Source organism: Stenella coeruleoalba (assembly GCF_951394435.1).
Source record: "Stenella coeruleoalba genome assembly, chromosome: 10".
NCBI classification, from domain to species: Eukaryota; Metazoa; Chordata; class Mammalia; order Artiodactyla; family Delphinidae; genus Stenella; species Stenella coeruleoalba.
In genome coordinates, this window is record NC_137156.1 from 53,406,671 (window position 1) to 53,425,869 (window position 19,199).

Genomic DNA, 19,199 nt, shown 5'->3' on the forward strand with positions numbered 1-19,199 from the left:
TCAAATGCTTTGTACATCACATCTATTTCGAAAATTTCATGTTGCAATCTCAGTCATTTTCTTTCTTAAAAAAAAAAGAAAAGACAACTGTATGATGAAGAGGTGAGTTTTGACCTCTCACTGGAATTAGGAAGCACAGGTCTGGGATTAGTGCAACAGGTTCCAGGGCAGATGGTCAAGGGGATGCTGAGGTGTGTGAAGATGCCACCAAAGCCTCCCTGCCCTGCCAGGTGCCTCCAGAGAAGCTTCTCAGCCTAGAAAACAAAGACCTGAGAAAAAGAAGACGAGCCCTACTCCACTTGTTTCGTGCACTAGTGAATTGTCAGGGTTTCTCAATGTGATATGTCACAGTTTATCTTCCTCCCAAGGGGCTTCGGGCGAGCCCCCCAAGGTGGCTAGACCTTCTCCATCTCAATCTGCTGGTGGTAGTGACCAACCTGCCGCTGGCCAACATTCAGCTTGTACACGGAGCTCTTGTGCCGGCACCTGCGGTAACCCCACACGGCCCCCATGCCTGCCAGGAACAGCAGCAGGCACAGGACCGTGACAATGGTGGCAATGATGGGGCCTCTGCTGAGGCTGCGACACTTATCCCCTACGCAGGACTCCAAGGTTGGAAGAAGCTCCTCGCTTGCACCTGGGCCGGGGACTTCCTGTCCCAGGAAGTCCTCAGACAGCAGGTATGGAAAGGTATCCTGGACCTCAGGGGCAGTGATTTCCACTGGAGTCCGGGTGGCCGCCGTGACAGTTGAGGGAATGAGGTTCGACGTCTTGTGGATGGCGGTTGTCACCGTCTCCAGGATAGAGCTGGTGAGCTCATAGGGTAGGGTGGACATGGGAGGCTTCTCTGTGGCATATCTCCAAGGAACAGTTGACTGGTCCCTGGTCAAGTCACCATCCCCCTTGCTGGGACTCTCAGTTTCAGACACACTCATGGGTCTGAGAGCCAAAGCTTCTACATCTAGAGTTTGAGTTGGAAGAACTGAACGGTTGGTTGTGTCCTCATTGAGTGTGAGGGTGGTACTCCTGGGCTTCTTAACTTCCACAAGAGCAGGCTGATTGGGTGTAACTAGGACGGTTTCTTCCAGCCCTACTGATCGATTGCCCTCGTCCTTCTCTTCCTCCTCTTCTGCCTCTGCCTTCCTCCAAGCCCCATCGGTCACAGGGTAGCCATCTAACCAGGACTCATCGCTGCTGCTCACCATTGGGTCACCTGCCTTGCTGTCATTCCTGCCCACAAATGGCCCCAAGGGACCATCAGTGCTGCTGTAGATGACCCTAGTTTCTGGCTCACCTGGGGCCGATGTGGTGCCACTGTGGTTGTCTCCAGCAGGAAACTGCTTTTTGGTGTCCTCGTCCATCTCCTTTTCCAACTCAGGCTTGTGGAAGGTCTCATCAGGAAACCAGAACATGTACTTCTGGTTTTGTCGGGATCCGGGCAGGTCTGTGGGGACACCGCTCCCAGTGCTGGGCAAACCTGTGGTTGGCGCAAAAGCTGTATCCTGGGCTGTGTCTTCTTTCCCCACAGAAATAGAGACCAGATGGTCCTGCTCTGGAGCCTCCTCAGAGGCTTCTCCCTGACCCCTGTCTTCTTCTGCCTCTGTCCGGGAATCCTCCATGAGCTCTCTGAATGACACAGATCTGTCATCAGGAAAATTATCTTCATAGTCAATATGTACCTCACCCTCATCTGGAAGGAAAGAGGGAAAAGCCTCATTAAGTCCGAGGTCACAGAGCCAGCGTGGAACACAGAAAGGGAAACCAAAAGCATGAGGACTAGAACAAATGAAATAAAACTGTTATTCTCAGATGCTATGACTGTATCACAGTTAAACCCAAAGAACCTATATACAAAGTGTTAAACAAATTAACAGGCAAGTTTATCAAGGAAACTGGGTCTACAGTCAACATAAAACATCAACTTTATCTCTATATACCAGCAATAAACAGAATACAAAAAATTTAAAAGATACCATTTGCCATAGCATAAAAAAACCCCAGACTCCTAGGAATAAATCTAACAAAAGATGGGTAAGATTTCTACATAGAATGGTACAAAGTATTTCTGAGCAAAATTAAAGAAGACTTAAGTAGTGAAGGCTATCCTATGTTAGTACAATGGAAGTGTAATTGTTAAGCTGTCAATACTGCCCAAATTGATCTATGTAGATTTAATACAATCCTAATAAATATCTCAGACATTGACAAGCTGATGCTAAAATTTATGGAAATGCAGAGGGCCAAGAATAGACAAGGAAAAAGAAAAGCTGGAGCATGCAAACTACAAGATTTCAAGATTAACTATAAAACTGGAGTACTTTTTAAGACTGTGTGTGGTATTGGCGCAAAGACAGACAATGGAATTACATTAACTTTAAGAACTTCTGTTCATCAAAAGCCACCATGAAGAGAGTTAAAATGCAAGCCACAGAGTTGAAGATAATTGCAACACATATAGCCTTCAAAGGGTTCCAGAATTTATAAAGAACTGACTCCTACAAATCAATAATAAATAGGCAGGGACTTCCCTGGTGGCATAGTGGTTAAGAATCTACTTGCCAATTCAGGGGACACGGGTTCGATCCCTGGTCTGGAAAGATCCCACATGCCGTGGAGCAACTAAACCCGTGAGCCACAAATACTGAGTCCGCATGCCACAACTACTGAAGTCTGTGTACCTAGAGACCATGCTCCACAACAAGAGAAGCCACCTCAAGGAGAAGCCACCTCAATGAGAAGACCGCGCACTGCAACGAGGAGTAGCCCCTGCTCTCCACAACTAGAGAAAGCCCGCGCGCAGCAGCGGAGACCCAACGCAGCCAAAAATAAATCAATAAGTTTAAAATAAATAAATAAATAAATAGGCAGACAAACCATAGAAAAGTTGGCAAGATACTTGAATCAGAACATCACAAAAAGGATATCTAAATAGTCATTTAACACATGTAAAGAGGCTCAACCTCATTAGTAACAGAGAAATGCTAATTACAGCCATAATGAAATGCCATTTACATAGCACCAGAATGGCTAAAATTAAACAGACCGAAAATTCCTAGTGTAAACAAGGATGCAAAGCACAGCAATTCCACTCCTAAGTATGTACCCAACAGTAACGTGTGGACACGGTCACCAAAAGACATGCACGAGCATGTTTATAATAACCAGAAACTAGATACACTTCAAATGGCCATTAATTGCAGAAATGACACATACACTGTTGTACATTCATACAATGAAAATCTGGACATCAATAAAAATGAACCAACCCCTGCTTCCCACGACATGGAATCTCACAGCCATAAAATTGTGCAAAAGAAGCCGAGCACAAAAGAGCACATTCTTTTGGGGGTACTGGCAGCATTCTACTTCTTGACCTGCGTGGTGGCCAAATTTCTTTATTTTTTGATAATTTATTAATCTGTTCCCTTATGATTTATATGTATGTTTTTTCAAACTTTCTAAAAATTGAATGAAAGATCTTTAAATTCTATAGTGGTTTACAATTTTCAACAGTTTCACACACGATTCCATATAATCTCATAATAACCCTTTTATTTTTATCTCCTACCCCTATGTTGCCCCTCCCCCTTCCCTCTCCCCACTGGTAACCACTAGTTTATTCTTGATATCTGTGAGTCGGCTTCTTTTTTGTTTTATTCACTAGTTTGTTTTATTTTTTAGATTCCACATATAAGTGATATCATTGAATGTATGTTTTAATTAAATAAAAAAGTATCTTTTGAAACTCTGATTTGCTCTTTGTAAGACTTCTGAGTTGTGAGATGTGCTGTGAAGTATCCTGAATCCAGCTGAGTGAGAAGGAAGACGGGCCCCACAGGCAGGAGCCCCGAATGTAAGCACAGCTTGGTGAGGTAGGAACCATGCTGGTTAGGAAGGTCTCAAGTAGCTGTGTCCTCAGAAGAGAGCAGCCCGCTGAGCTTGCCCCTCTCAATGGTCTTTGAAAGTTACATCCTACTACAAGACACAATTATTTTATTTTAAATTTATTTTTAATTTTTTTGGCTACAATGGGTCTTCGTTGCTGCGCGTGGGCTTTCTCAAGTTGCGGTGAGCAGGGGCTACTCTTCGTTGCGGTGTGTGAGCTTCTCATTGCGGTGGCTTCTCGTTGCAGAGCACGGGCTCTAGAGCGCACGGGCTTCAGTAGTTGCAGCAAAGCTCAGGCTCAGTAGTTGTGGCGCACAGGCTTTGTTGCTCTGTGGCATTTGGGATCTTCCCGGACCAGGTCTCAAACCTGTGTCCCCTGCATTGGCAGGCAGATTCTTAACCACTGCGCCACCAGGGAAGTCCAAGACACAATTTTTTTTTTTTTTTTTTTTTGGTGGTACGCGGGCCTCTCACTGTTGTGGCCTCTCCCGTTGTGGAGCACAGGCTCCGGACGCGCAGGCTCAGCGGCCATGGCTCACGGGCCCAGCCGCTCCGCGGCATGTGGGATCTTCCCGGACCGGGGCACGAACCCGTGTCCCCTGCATCGGCAGGCGGACTCTCAACCACTGCGCCACCAGGGAAGCCCCAAGACACAATTATTAAATAGAAAGGTTTCTTAGGCTCTTGTGATATAATAACATACATATTTGGTCTTTGGTTCCTGGCACAGAGCTCCTAAAACCCTTGGAATTTCCTGCGTGATGGGGGTGACAGGAATATTTTTTGTTATGCATAACAAGTTTCTTTGACCATACCTGAGTTATGTTAATGAGGTGACTCTGTGGGCCCCTAGAGAGCTTCAGGTTGGGGGCTGGTTGTCAGAGGAACCAACCACGTGATTAGAGGGTTGGACCTTTCAGCCCCACCCCCGCCTAGGGAGAGGGGCTGGAGATTGAGCTGATCGCCAAGGCCAATGACGTAACCAACCATACCTACATAATGAAACCTCTATAAAAACCCTTAAACTACAGGGCTTCAAGAACTTCCAGGTTGGTGAATGTGTCCAACGTGCTGGGGAGGAATACACCCCAGGTTCAAGGGACAGAAGCTCCCGTCCTCGGAATCTTTCCAGACCTTGTCCTATGTACCTCTTCATCTGGTTATTCAACCTGTATCCTTGTAATATCCTTTATAATAAACTGGTAACTATAAGTAAAGTCCTTTCCTGAGTTCTGTGAGCTGTTCTAGTAAATTGTCAAACCTGAGGAGGGGGTCGTAAAAACCCCCAATTTATAGCCAGTTGGTCACAAGTCCCGGTGATCTGGATTTGTGATTGGCATGTAAAGCAGAGGCAGTCTTGTGGGACTGAGCCCGTAATCCATGGGTTCTGCACTAACTCCAGGTAGGTAATGTTAGAATGGAATTGAACTGTAGGACGCCCAGCTGGTGTCCAGAGATTTGCAAAATTGGTTGTTGGTGTGAGGGATCCCCCTCCACTGCCCCCCACCTCACCACATTTGGAGTCAGACATATTCTGCAGGTGGAAACAAAGCTCAGGAGTTTCCCCCTACTTCACTCTGCACCTTAAAAAGGGCAAAATGCAAAGATCTCCAGCACCAAGGTCTGGATGGAATGCTGAGGTGTGGTGTGTTCCTGGGCTCTGAAACTGGATTAGTGGGCATTTGGTTTATTTCTAATAAGTCTCCTTATCTTGCTTATTTAATGACTTGCAGAGTTATAAACACATTTAAAAATCCTTTCTGATCTGCTCCTAAAAGTTAAGCCCATTCATTTTACTTTTCATTATTATATTTGTGATCTTTGATGTTACTACTATGACTCGATGAAGGCTACTTTGTAGATACTAAACCCCCCAGCAGGTGGAAGAAGTTAACTATATGGTGACCAGGCTGTAGCCATGACATAAGTTGCCACAATTCTGAGAACTGGCCACAAAGAAATGGGAACAAACCGACCCTGGAACTGAAGATTAACTGAACCTAAAACAATCAAGATGATGGTGATCAGACCACCGCCTGACCAATTTCAAGATGACGGTCAGAGCTGACTGTGCTGTTCCTGCATGTAGTCCCCACCCTCTGCCTATAAAAGCTCTTGCCCACTGATTGTCAGTGGGGGGAGTCGGTCTTTGGACAGGAGACTGGCCTCCCCTCTCGGTTGCTGGCCTTTGAAATAAAGCAAACTTTCCTTTCCGTCAACCTTGCCTCTTTATTGGCTTTTGAGCGGCGAGCAGCTGGACCCACTTTAGGTTAAGTATTTGGCGCCCAACCTGAGGCTGGGCTCTCGCGATATCTGGCTCCCGGGGTTTTCCCGACCAGAGCCGCCGCCATGAAGACTCGCCGGGATGGCTGCGAGGAGCTAGTTGCTCGTGACTCGCTGGCCCTGAGAGGGGGTTTGGGGGGACGTTCATAGCAGCTGTCGAAACTATTTGTTTCGGGGATTCTCCCTGTGTCTTCCCAGCTTGGCACTGGCTGCCAGCGTACGCTTTCCCTTGGTGGAATGGAAAGATGCCTCTGGAAGAGCTGACGAGCTCCGAGACCGAGGTAAGTTCACTGGTGTGCACCCGGCAAGCTTCTCTTTTGAGCACCAAGTGCTATTTGGGCATTTTGCCAATTGGTTCTGACGTGTGTCTGAGGTTGAGGACCGTCTGTGTTGGGAAGTGTTTGTTTGGGACTCCATATTGGTCATCCTCTCAGGGTATTTGTGATAGTTCTGTCTTCTGGTGTGTGGACAAGTCCTCTCTGCCTTTGTGTCCCCAGCACTCAGCGTGGTGCTTGGCACATAGTAGACACTCTGGAAATATTTGTTGAATGAATAACCGCGTGAATGAAGAGGTAAACAAGTGAGTGATGGAAGCCCGTTTTGATCAAGCTTGTTTCAGTCTGGAAGTCCGTCAGCCAGGGCATTATTTGGTGCATGACAGTAGCAAAGAATGGTAAACAACCTCTTAGTCCTAGTACTGAGCATAATCAATGTGGGCTAAATTCCTTCTCCCATGTAACCCAGCCCATGAGCTTCAGAAGTCAAAAGGCACCTGGAATATGGGCAGGACGTGAGCCATTTTCTCCTCCCCCATACCTTCTTGTGCAGGAGATACTGGCCTAGCGTATAATGTTAGAGCTGGGGATTTGGGATAGGTCAGCCCACTCTTGCCTGGTGGGCCTGCCTTGACCAGGACCCTTATGGCCAGTCTGAGCTGTGTGTGTGTGTGTGTGTGTGTGTGTGTGTGTGTCTGCCTGTCCGTCTGGAGGTTCTGCCTTCAGAGCTCCCTGAGCCTAGAGCATCCCTGGATGGCAGCCCAGGGCCCAGAGCCAAGCTCTTCCTGTCTGCCCAGGTTCTCAGGTCAAGGTCTGGCTCAGAAACAGGCTCCCACTGTGTCACAGTTTCGCCAAAACCTCAAATGAAGACACAGACACCAACTGTTTACAAAGAGTCTACTCATGACAAAATATCCCAATCCTGTTTTTCCCTTCTTGAGTAACAGTAAAGTTTGTTGCTCTCTGAATGTCAACCCCAAATTACACTCTGCCTCAAGGTGGGGAACATCAGCCCTTTGCCTGCTGAGGTGTAATTTCTCTCCCCTCCCTCTGCTCCCCTGAGTCTGCGCTCTCCTTAACCAACCCTCCAGCCCTCCCCTCCCCCACGCTCTCCTGAAAGCTGGGCTGGCACAACACTGGGCCTCCTGATTTAGACCAACGGATCCAGGAAATGTAAACTCCATGGGCTCTCTTGGCAAAAACCAAGTCATTCCCTGTGTGTTTAGATTTAATTGTTACTTTGGGAAAACCAAAGACTACACATCAATAGAAATCAGGAGTAAAAAGAAAAGAGTCGCCCAGGTCGTGCCTTTATCAGGGGCAGAAGTATACAGGCCGGGGCCCAGAACCCTGGGCTCTCCCAGGGCTGCCATTTTTCATGTTGTTGCATCTATGGAAGCCCACGCATGCCTTCTTTTTCCCTCTGGTCTTGGCTAACACAGCCTTTAAAAATAGTAATTTTGAAAAAGACAACCAGACAAGCCAGAAATAACCACTGGTTCAATGAACCTCTGAACAAATATGGCAATATTGACAAAGAGATTCTAAATTCAGTCCAGTCTCTGGCTTTTACTCTATGAAGGAAGTCTAGAAGATGGAGAAAAACAGAAATGGAAGTTAATTTAAGAAAACAAAAGATGGGCTTTAGAAATGAGGGAAAATAGCAAAGGAACTTAGTGAGGGAACAGCTAGTTTACAAAGCAAGCCCTGATGCTTTTTAGAGGCCCCTGGAGAAGCACACAGCCATCATAAAGATGTTGGAATGAGACGTGCCTGGTTTTAATCTTGGCTCTGCTTTTTTTTTTTTTTTAATAATTCTTTTTTTATTTTTGGCTGCCTTGAGTCTTTGTTGCTGTGCGCGGGCTTTCTCTAGTTGAAGTGAGCGGGGGCTACTCTTTGCTGTGGTGCGCAGGCTTCTCATTGCGGTGGCTTCTCTTGTTGTGGAGCACAGGCTCTAGGTGCGCGGGCTTTAGTAGATGTGGCATGCGGGCTCAGTAGTTGTGGCTCGCGGGCTCTAGAGCGCAGGCTCAGTAGTTGTGGCGCACAGGCTTAGTTGCTCTGCGGCATGTGGGATCTTCCTGGACCAGGGCTCGAACCCGTGTCCTCTGCATTGGCAGGCAGATTCTTAACCGCTGCGCCACCAGGGAAGTCCCTTGGCTCTGCTTCTTTCTGGCTGCCTGACGCAGGAAGTTACTGAACCTCTCTGTCCCTCAGTTTTCCCATCTATCAATTGGAGCTGGCCATTTCTACTTTCAGACTTGTGAAGATGAAATGAAATAAAGTGTATAAAACTCCTCTTACAGAAAGGAACATGAGGAGACTTGGGGAAGATGAAAATGTTCTGTATTTTGGTTCTGGTGGTGGTTTTATGGGTGTACAGATCTGTGACAACTCAGAGACTTTTATATTTTAAATGGTTACTGTTTATTGTATGCAAATTAAACCTCAGGAAAGTTGTTTAAAAAAACAAAACAAGAACAAAAAACAACTTCCAAAACAGAGATGACATGGAACAGGTTTGGCATGGTTTACGACAGCTCTTTTCTCAGTGCCCAAATGGGGAATGGGTCTTGTTTCCATAGCTGCAACAGACCAGGGAAGGGAAAAGGAGTAGCTGTCCATGTGTTGTTGGACTCAGAGGTGGCAGGGCTGGTAGAGTGAGTTCAAGCTTGGTGTCACTCACTTTCCTGATACTACAGAAAGCACAAACAGAACCATGGAGCTTGGAGTGGAAAATCTTAAAGGCTTTTCAGAGCCTGTCTTAGCAGATACCCTTTGTCAGGGCAAGTTGTCTTTTTTTTGGCCACGCCATGTGGCATGTGGGATGTTAGTTCCCTGACCAGGGATTGAACCTGTGCCCCCTGCAGTCGAAGCTCAGAATCTTAACCACTGGACTGCCAGGGAAGTCCCCAGGGCAAGTTTTAAAGGAGGATCAAGGGGCAAATCAGAGAGCAAGGGTCTATGAGTCTCTCCCTTCCTGGGGTAATTGCAGACCAGGGTAGAGGCCATAGGACCACTGGGTGCTGAGTCAGGAGAGGGCAGAGCTGTTGAAGGCAGTGAGCCCCCAGGACAGCAAGTAGGGGAATGGTCAGTGTGCCCAGGGAAGCACGTGTGGCACCATGATCACGTGGCCAGGGGTGGCCACTCGGAGTGCTGGGAGGTCAGAGACTATCTAGGGTACAAGTGGCCAGAGATGGATATGGCCTTGAAGATATGGGACTTGGTATAATAAGAAGCCCAAAGAAAACCAAATATAGCATGGAAATCTGTGCACGTGTGTAAGGAGCAAAGCACCAGGACTTTTCTATAATTAGGGCAACAACTAACCATAATTGGTTACCAAGAACATTAGAGAGGTATGACAAACATTTCGTGCTACCCAACTGGGAATGGAAACCAACTGTGGATTCAGGTAGGAGAATGGAAAATAAAATGGCCAGACCCAGACCTGGACTCTAGGAACCAAAGCTAGAGAAATACCAACACGCAGAGGGGAGAAAATGGCAGTTTAAGAAGTCCCCACCCATTCAGGTTGATGGTCAAGGCTAAAGTCCCTGTGCTAAGTGAGAGATTTCACCAGCACCACTTGAGGCTGGACCATAAGGTCAAGGTGAACATACAACCTGGGTGGGCAGTGTGTGCCTGAGGCACCCTCCTGCACTGGCCACTCACTGACCACCCAGGTGGGCGTGCCCCTGTGCATTCATGCCCGCTTACCATTCAAAGTTTAAATTTCATCATGCTCATTCAGGCAGTCCCCACTTTACTAATTTTTCTTTAAACCACTGCTCTCCTGAACTGATGCTTTAATAAGCAACTAAGTTCTCCACTGTAGTGGATGCTGTTGGTGCTCATGTCCCCTTTCCCAGACCAGTGCACCCATCCGCCAGCAGCTGTGAGCGACGGCAGCTGAGGGTTCACAGCTGCCACTCCTCTGGAGGACTGCCCTTGGAGGAATGGGAGCCTCAGTTAGGGCAGTTGCAACCCGCCTTGCCCTCCGTGCACAGCAGCCTGCAGCCAACGACAGACTAATATGGAGGAACTCAGGCCGGTCCCCTTGCTTCCAAGTGGGACCAACCCTGTGGTGCAATTCATGCTCCCCAGCTCCCCAAGGGATCAGGCAAAGCAATGATCCAGCTGAGGCCACATCCTTAACTCCTCCCTCTCATCTTCCCTGCCTCCCTTATTCCCTTTCTCCCCCAACAAGCCATGCACATCTGAACAGGCTCCGCTTTTAGAGAATCTAACCCAAGTCATCTAGCCAGTCTTCAAGATGCCCAAACAGTGACAAATTTGAGTGAAACAGTCTTCCTAGTAGCCCTGAGCTCCTAAGCTCCAGCTCATTCCTGTGCTCGCTGCAGTTCCGCCCAGGTGCATCCCACTCCCCAGCTACACACTGAAAACATGAGGCTACCAGAACCTTCGTAGGCTGTGAAACCAGTGCACACTTTTTAGCTTCCATTGACTGGACCTGTGCAGCCTTTGAGCACTTTTCCCACCTGGGAACACACACTTCCTTTAAAATTTCACCTGGGACACCTCGTTTTCCAGCTTTCCCTTTTACCTCATCATCTACTGCTTCTCTGTCTCTCCTAAGGTATTCAGTTTACTAGTTTCCTTTAGGGTTGGGACAGTTTTGCTCAACGTTGATTACACAGTACCTGGGACCCTGCCAGATGAAGGGAGGGGGACAGAGTGAATGAATGAATGGCCAATAGGCCGTAGAAGGAATGTTGTTGTCCAAACCAAGATGGGTCCAACTCCAAAACCCTTGTTCGGCCCACCCTCTCAAGATGACTTTTCTCCAACTGAAGCAGTTCCTTAATCAAAGCAAGTTGGTGTTCACTGGAAAAATACATGTAAGGTGGAATCAAACACCTGGTGACAATATTCTTGTAACACACACACACACATTTATAATAACACAGATACTTTAAACGTTAAATCTATAGAGTAATGAAAACTATAACGGTCTGTATATTCAGCTAAGTGTAGAAACCAGAATTTCTGCCCAGCAGCTGAAAGCTCCAATGACTCTGCTTTGCGGTGAGAAAGTAAACACCATTTCAGACACACAAAACCTTCATTTAGTTCTCATTCTACTGGGGCCAGTAAACAACCCCTTTGAGTGGTGGACGTGCCTCGTGGGATGGTGCAGCCTCGGTGCCTCGCCAGGAACACAGCCAGCCCACTGACACCTCAGGGTGAGCCTGGGTCTGCTTTGAGGCGACACATGCAACAAGCAGGAAGTCAGGTCTTATGCCTCTTTTCTCAGACAGGTGAATCCATCGGAACTGGCAGCAGCTCCTGCCTGCCACAAAGCGGCAGCAACAGAGGAAAGTTCTAGAAAATGGCTCAAATTGTGTTTCAGGGACTTGTCCCACTCTGTAACTTTGTTATTAGTATGTGACAAGCAAGTAGGAAGTTTTTAGAAGCTTTTGTAACAATTTGACAGGGGAATTTTATGTCTATTTAAGGAAAATTTTTATTTATATCTAAAATATCTTTCCTTTAGTTTTATGCTAACTCATTTTTATTGCATTTTTACTAACGTTTCAGTCTATCAATAACAAGAAAACAAATTTTTAATTGTGCACAGAGAGTTTGAGACAACAAAATCTCACTATTCATCAAAAAACACTCCAAGAGGAAAAAATAAGCCACAGAATGAGAGAGAAAATTTCAACACATTAAGTTTTCGTAAAAAAGAAATCCAACATTAACATAAATAAATCAATTAGAGAAATGGGCAAAAATCTTGGACAGACACTTACTGAGTAAATGCTAATAGTATCTGATTAGATAAGTGCTTGGGTAGAGACATGGGTTTTACAGGTCACCATGGAGTAGTCACCAGATTGGTGAAAAGATAAAAAGTCTCACAATCCTGAAGGTTGGTGAGGATGCTGGAACAGAGCTCTTATACACAGCTGGTGGGAGAGTAAACTGGTCAAAACACTTTAGAAAACTCTCCACGTAAGCTGGACACACACCTACCCCATGGGCAGCAACTCCACTGCCAGGAACCAAAAGAAATGTGTTCACATGTGAAACGAATGATGTGGAGGAGAACGATCACCGCAGCGTAAATTTTCGACAGTCACAACACGAGAACAAGCCAAATGACCACCAGCAGAAATAATGGGTGGTGTATTCACACTATAGATAGTAAACTGCAATGAACCCAAAAAACCACAGCTCAGGCAACAACATGGATGAAGCTCACAGACAAGACAGCACCCTAGTCTCATCATGGTTCTCCCATAGGATCTGCCGGACATTCTGGGGACCAACCATCCTATAAATTCAGTAACGTTGTGGTGCTGGAGTCATCCCCCTCTATAGCGGCAACCTCCACTTGGGACCCAGAGGTGATGGGGGATCAGGAAGGTGGGCTCTGAAGGAGTCTTGGGGAGAAAGGAACCCTGTGAGGTCAGGGAACAATTCAGGGTCTGGCATGAGGTCCATGGTGTAGGAGTCATAGGAGAGAGTGATTTCTGCCATTGGGAGAATTCCCAAGGGGGCTGGGCAGGGGTGGGATGCAGAAGCCTCGCCCCCAGGCATACGATGATGATGGAATGGGGACATCTGGGGGAATCAGATCAAGTTTCGGGAGCTAAATGCCCAACAGGAGTCTTTTTAACCTCAGCTATAATTTTATTTAGACTCACGGGGCAGCCCAAGGAGTAGAGCAAGACAGCAGGGCAGCCGCAGAAAATTCCCATCAGGAGGAGCGGTCCATACAGCTGTCCTGGAGTTATTTTCCTGCTTACCTTTCCCGCAGGCCTGGACCAGGCCATACCACTCCCCGCAGCTGTTGCACAGCAAGGTGAAGGCTGTTTCACGCCGGCCCGTCACGTGGCCGGGGGCACAAAGGTACAGCAGCTCATCCCCCATCTCCAAGCCCGTGTGGCCCTGCAGGATGGTGTGTGGAAAGGAAGGTGGGTCTCCACACGGCTTCTCTGAGGACAAGGAATCACAATAAGTTTTCCCAAACTCTGCAGAACTTTTTCAGCCTGGGAGGAAAAAACAAACTTAAAAAACAACCCCTTGAGACTTCCCTGGTGGTCCAGTGGTTAAGATACGCCTTCCAATGCAGGGGACGTGGGTTCGATCCCTGGTCGGGGAACTAACATCACACATGTTTTGGGGCAACTAAGCCCATGCGCTCTAGAGCCCACGCACTGCAAAGATCCTGCATGCTGCAACTAAGACCGGCTGTAGCCAAGTAAATAAATACTGAAAAAAAAGAAGCCAGTAGAGGAAGTAAAATGGAATAATATAAAGTATTGGGTTAATCCAAAAGGAACGGAACAATAGAAGAGGAAAAACAAAAAGCAAACCCCTCTCCCCCATGGGTGTTGCCTGCACCTTAAACTGAGATCTCCTTCACCCTGGCATCCCCAGAACCTGGCAGAATGCCTGGCGCAGATGAAGCACTCAAAAAATACTTGTTGAATGAATAAAAGTGCTACAAAGTGCTACAACTTTGTGTTTTTATTTATTTTTTTTAAAAAGATTTATTTATTTATTTAGCTGCATTGGCCTTCGTTGCAGCGCTCGGGTTTCTCTCTAGTTGTGGCATGTGGGCTCCAGAGCGTGTGGGCTCAGTAGTTGCGGCACACAGGCTCTCTAGCTGTGGCCCACAGGCTTAGTTGCCCTGCGGCATGTGGGATCTTAGTTCCCCGACCAGGGATCGAACCCACGTCCCCTGCATTGGAAGATGGATTCTTAACCACTGGACCACCAGGGAAGTCCCACAACTTTGTATTTTTAAATGGCCAGGCAATATTATCCTCTAATGTCTCCTTGAAAGGCGGACCCAGAGACACTGCCCAGCAGCAAGTGGTACTCTTTGTGAAATGCTGAAAAATTACAGACTGTAGAGTAGAGGATGCCTCTCCCCTCCCCCAACCTCGACCCTGATGGTAACACTGTTACCGGTTTGGTATTTACAAATAAATACTGATGGAGATGCACATAGGTATACTACATATGTAGCTGTGTGTGTGTGTGTGTGTGTGTGTTATTTTTTATTGGAGTAGAGTTGCTTTACAATGATGTGTTAGTTTCTTGCTGTACAGAAAGGTGAATCGGTCATACATATACATATATCCACTCTTTTTTAGATTTCTTTCCCATTTAGGTCACCACAGAGCATTCAGTAGAGTTCCCTGTGCTTACAGTAGGTTCTCATTAGTTATCTATTTTATACATAGTAGTGTATATATGTCAATCCCAATCTCCCAACTTATCCCACCCTCTTCTTCCCCACTTGGTAACCGTAAGTTTGTTCTCTACATCTGTGACTCTGTTTTTGCTTTGCAAATAAGTTCATCTCTACCATTTCTCTAGATTCCACATATAAGCGATAATATATGATATTGTGTGTGTGTGTTAACGTAAAGAGGATTATATCATATTTATTACCGAGTGCCTGCTTTTTAAAAAACTCATAAACTAAGTTTTGGAGCAGGTTCAGGTTCACAGAAGAATTGAGTGGAAGGTACAGAGATTTCCTATGTTCCTGTGTCTACCCAGGCACAGCCTTCTCACTATCCTGTACCACAGTGGTACATTTGTTACAATCCATGAGCCTACATTGACATGTCATTATCTCTCAAAGGCCACAGTTTACATTTGGGTTCACTCTTCATGTTCTACAGTCTATGGGTTTTGATTGTATAAACCCAATCTATGGGTTTTGAATATATAATTACATACATCCGCCATTGTAGTATCATACAAAATAGTTTCACTGCCCTAAAAATCCTTTGTGCTACACTTATTCATTCCTTCTAACTCCTGGCAACCATTAATCCTTTTACTGTCCCATAGTTTTGCTTTTTATAGAATGTCATATAGTTGGAATCACACAGTACATAGCCTTCTCAGACTGGCTTCTTTCACTTAGTAATAAGCATTTGTTTCCTCCATGTGTTTTCAAGGCTTGATAGCTTATTTCTTTTTAGCACTGAATAATATTCTATTGTCTGGAAGTGCTACAGTTTATTTATCCATTCACCTACTGAAAGACATCATGGTTGCTTCCAAGTTTTGGCAATTAGGAAAATAAGCTGCTAATAAACATTCATGTACAGGTTTTTGTGTGAACTTAAGTTTTCAGCTAATTTGGGTAAATATCAAGAACTGTGATTGCTGGATTGCATGGTAAAAGTATGTTTAGTTTGGTAAGAAACTGCCAGACTGTGTTCCAAAGTGGCTGTACCATTTTGCACTCCCACCAGCAATGAATGAGAGTTCCTGCTGTTCCACATCCTTGTCAGCATTTGGTGTCATCAGTGTTCTGGATTTTGGCCATTCTACTAGATGTGTAGTGGTAAATCATTGTTTTTTGGTTTTTTGTTTTAAATTAATTAATTAATTTGGCTGTGCTGTGTCTTCGTTGCTGCACGTGGGTTTTCTCTAGTTGCGGCGAGCAGAAGTTACTCTTCGTTGCGGTGCACGGGCTTTTCACTACGGTGGCTTCTCTTGTTGTGGAGCACGGGCTCTAGGTGTGCGGGCTTCAGTAGTTGTGGCTTGCGGGCTCTAGAGCATAGGATCAGTAGCTGTGGCGCATGGGCTTAGTTGTTCTGCAGCATGTGGGATCTTCCTGGACCAGGGCTCGAACCCGTGTCCCTGGCATTGGCAGGCAGATTCTTAACCACTGCACCACCAGGGAAGTCCCTCATTGTTGTTTTAATTTGCATTTCCCTGACGACATATGATGTGGAGCATTTTTTCGTATGCTTACTTGCCATCTGTGTATCTTCTTTGGTGAGGTGTCTGTTCAGGTCTTTTGCCTATTTTTAAATTGAGCTGTTCATTTTCTTAATGTTGAATTTCAAGAGTTCTTTGTATATTTTGAATAATAGTCCTTTAGTAGATATGTCTTTTGCAGATATTTTCACCAGTCCGGGGCTTGCCTTTTCATTCTCTTGACACTGTCTTTTGCAGAGCAGATGTTTTCAATCTTAAGTAAGTCCAGCTTAACAATTACTTCTTTCATGTATTGCGCCTTTGGTGTTGTATCAAGAAAGTCATCACCATAAACAAGGTCATCTAGGTTTTCACCTCTATTATCTTCTAGGATTTTTGTAGTTTTGCATTTTACATTTAGGTCTGTGATCCGTTTTGAGTTAAATTTTGTGAGGGGTGTAAGGGCTGTGTCTAGATTCTTTTCTTTTGCATGTGGATGTTCAGTTGTCCCAGCACCTATATTAAAAAAACTATTTTTGCTCCATTGTATTGCTTTTGCTCCCTTGTCAAAGATCAGTTAACTATATTTATGTGGGTCTATTTCTGGGCTCTTTACTCGATTCCATTGATATTTGTCTGTTCTTTCACCAATACCACACTGTATTGATTTCTGCATCTTTATGTCTTTTAAAATTTAATTTTAAAAAGATTTTATTTTATATTGGAGCATAGTTAATTAACAATGTTGTGTTAGTTTCAGGTGTACAGCAAAGTGACTCAGTTATACATGTATATGTATCTATTCCTTTTCAGATTTTTTTCCCATTTAGGTTATTACAGATTATTGAGCAGGGTTCCTCCCTGTGCTACACAGTAGGTCCTTGTTGGTTATCTAATTTAAATACGTGTACGTGTCGATCCCAAACTCCCAATCTATCCCTCCCTCTAGGTAAGTCTTGAAGTTGAGTCATGTCAGTCCTCCAACTTTGTTCTTCTTGAATTATGAGTTAGCTATTCTGGGTCTTTGTCTCTCCATATAAACTATAGAATTAGTTCATATCCACAAAATAACTTGCTGGAATTATGACTGAGATTGCATTGAATCTATAGATCAAGTTGGGAATAACTGCAGTGGGATTATCTGGGCTGCCCAGCAGCCACTGGAGCCCCCAGGGATGTTCCAAACCCAACTCATTCTCTGAAGCACTAGGACAAGGGCTCACCCAGAGCTAGTCTCCCCAGAACCACTGGTATCTCAGATTTGTAGCCCGTGCTCCAGCTATTTTCTCTGCAGTGTCCTCTTCTCCTTTCCCTAACCATTATCCCCACAGAACAAAATCCTTCAAATTCCACCTCAGCTGCCACTGCCTCAGGAAGTCTCCCTAATTACCTTCCTCCTCTGTGCCATGGAAACTCACTCATCTCTTACTTGTCCTTATACACTGTCAACTCTTTGAGGGTGGAGAGGAGTCCTCTCTCTCTCTCTCTCTCTCTCTCTCTCTCTCTCTCTCTCTCTATCTCTCTCTCTCTCTCTCTCTCTCTCTATCTCTACCTATCTATCTATCTATCTATCTATCTATCTATCTATCTATCTATCTATCTATCTGAAGCACCCACAAGTCTGAGCCCTGCTTTGCATTACCCTGGACAAATAAATGAAAAATTGGCCAGTGCCAGGTCAATGGTAATGAGTGCAGACTCTTCCACACTCCCTCGGGAGACCCTGAACTGGATAAGTTCTATCAGCTGCTCAAAGCATTGCAGTTCATTGGTTCCAGTCTCCCATCGTTGCTGGAATTTCCCCAAAGCTGATCTTGAGGCACAGCGCCTCCTCAAGCAGATCTGGGAGGTGGCTACTCTCAAAAATTCCTGCTCACCTGAGAGGTGAGCATTCAGTTCTCTTTTAATTTTTGACCACACTGCAGCTTGGGGGATCTTAGTTCCCTGACCAGGGATCGAACCCATGCCCCCTGCAGTGGAAGTGTGTAGTCTTAACCACTGGACCACCAGGGAAGACCCTCAGCTCTCTTCTTGAAGACATAAAGGAAGGGAATCATTCCATTTCTATTTTTAAGGGAGATACAGGTAGGAGTAACGTATGCAGGGGAGGTGAAATACAGTGCTAAGAAGGTGAGGTGGGCTGGCGGGGAGAGCAGCCAGGCCAGCCCTGGCTTAGAGGGGGAGAAACAGAAGCACACCCTTAGTGAGCCTTGGGTGCTACAGGGAGAAGGTGAGAGGAGACCTGAAGCCTCCAGACCCCACACTGTTGACTCCACAGACAAGATGCCAAGAGAAGCAGAGCCAGAGAACCCAAGTGGAGGCAGCTCATTTCATCAGCATCCAGTTGGTTAAAAAGAATTTCACTTATTAAAGTGAGGTCACCACAGGGCTGGAAATTCACTGTCAGTGAAACAAAAATACTGAAAGGAAACAGAGAAACGTCTACATTCACGATGAACTTTATTTCAAAAGAGAAACACAGGAGGCAGCTTCCTGAACATTCCACAGACTGTTTTCCTTCTGGGCTCTTTATGAGGCACATGTCTGCCATTTTTGGAGTTAGCACCCTTCATGCTTCCTGTCTTGCCAAAGAGAAGCAGCAGCCCAGGGCTAGGTGCAATGAAGCATCATCAGGAAAAAGGCAACCTTTAGAGGTGATACTGCACCTGGGTGTCTGCTGAACCAGACCTCACGTGCACTCCCCAGGAGCCTCTTCTTGGCTTCTTAACCTTCCTTTGGCACACAGATTTCCCTTGGTGAAGTATAGTTGCTTTACAGTGTTATGTTAGTTTCTGGTGTACAGCAAAGTGATTCATGTATACACACACACACACACATACACACACACACACACACACAGTAGGACCTTGTTGTTTATCTACTTTATATGTAGTAGGTTTTTAAAAAATATTTATTTATTTATTTGGTTGTGTTGGGCCTTAGTTGCGGCATGCAGGATCTTTCATTGTGGCGCGTAGGCTTCTCTCTAGTCGTGGCGTGCGGGCTCCAGAGCACGCGGGCTCAGTAGGTGCAGCGTGCGGGCTTAGTTGCCCCACG

The 19,199-nt window shown here is 45.8% G+C and overlaps 1 protein-coding gene across 1 annotated transcript in view; it reads right to left on the reverse strand.

The window, feature by feature from the left end:
- SUSD5 (sushi domain containing 5) overlaps window positions 1-19,199 on the reverse strand; it is a 38,328-nt gene continuing 19,129 nt past the window's right edge. Inside the window, exons 4-5 of the mRNA XM_079934639.1 lie at window positions 13,217-13,405; window positions 1-1,690 (exon numbers count right to left, since the gene is read on the reverse strand). Coding sequence (XP_079790765.1) covers window positions 396-1,690; window positions 13,217-13,405 — 1,484 coding nt within the window. The 3' untranslated portion in view covers window positions 1-395. The remainder of the gene's footprint in view (window positions 1,691-13,216; window positions 13,406-19,199) is intronic.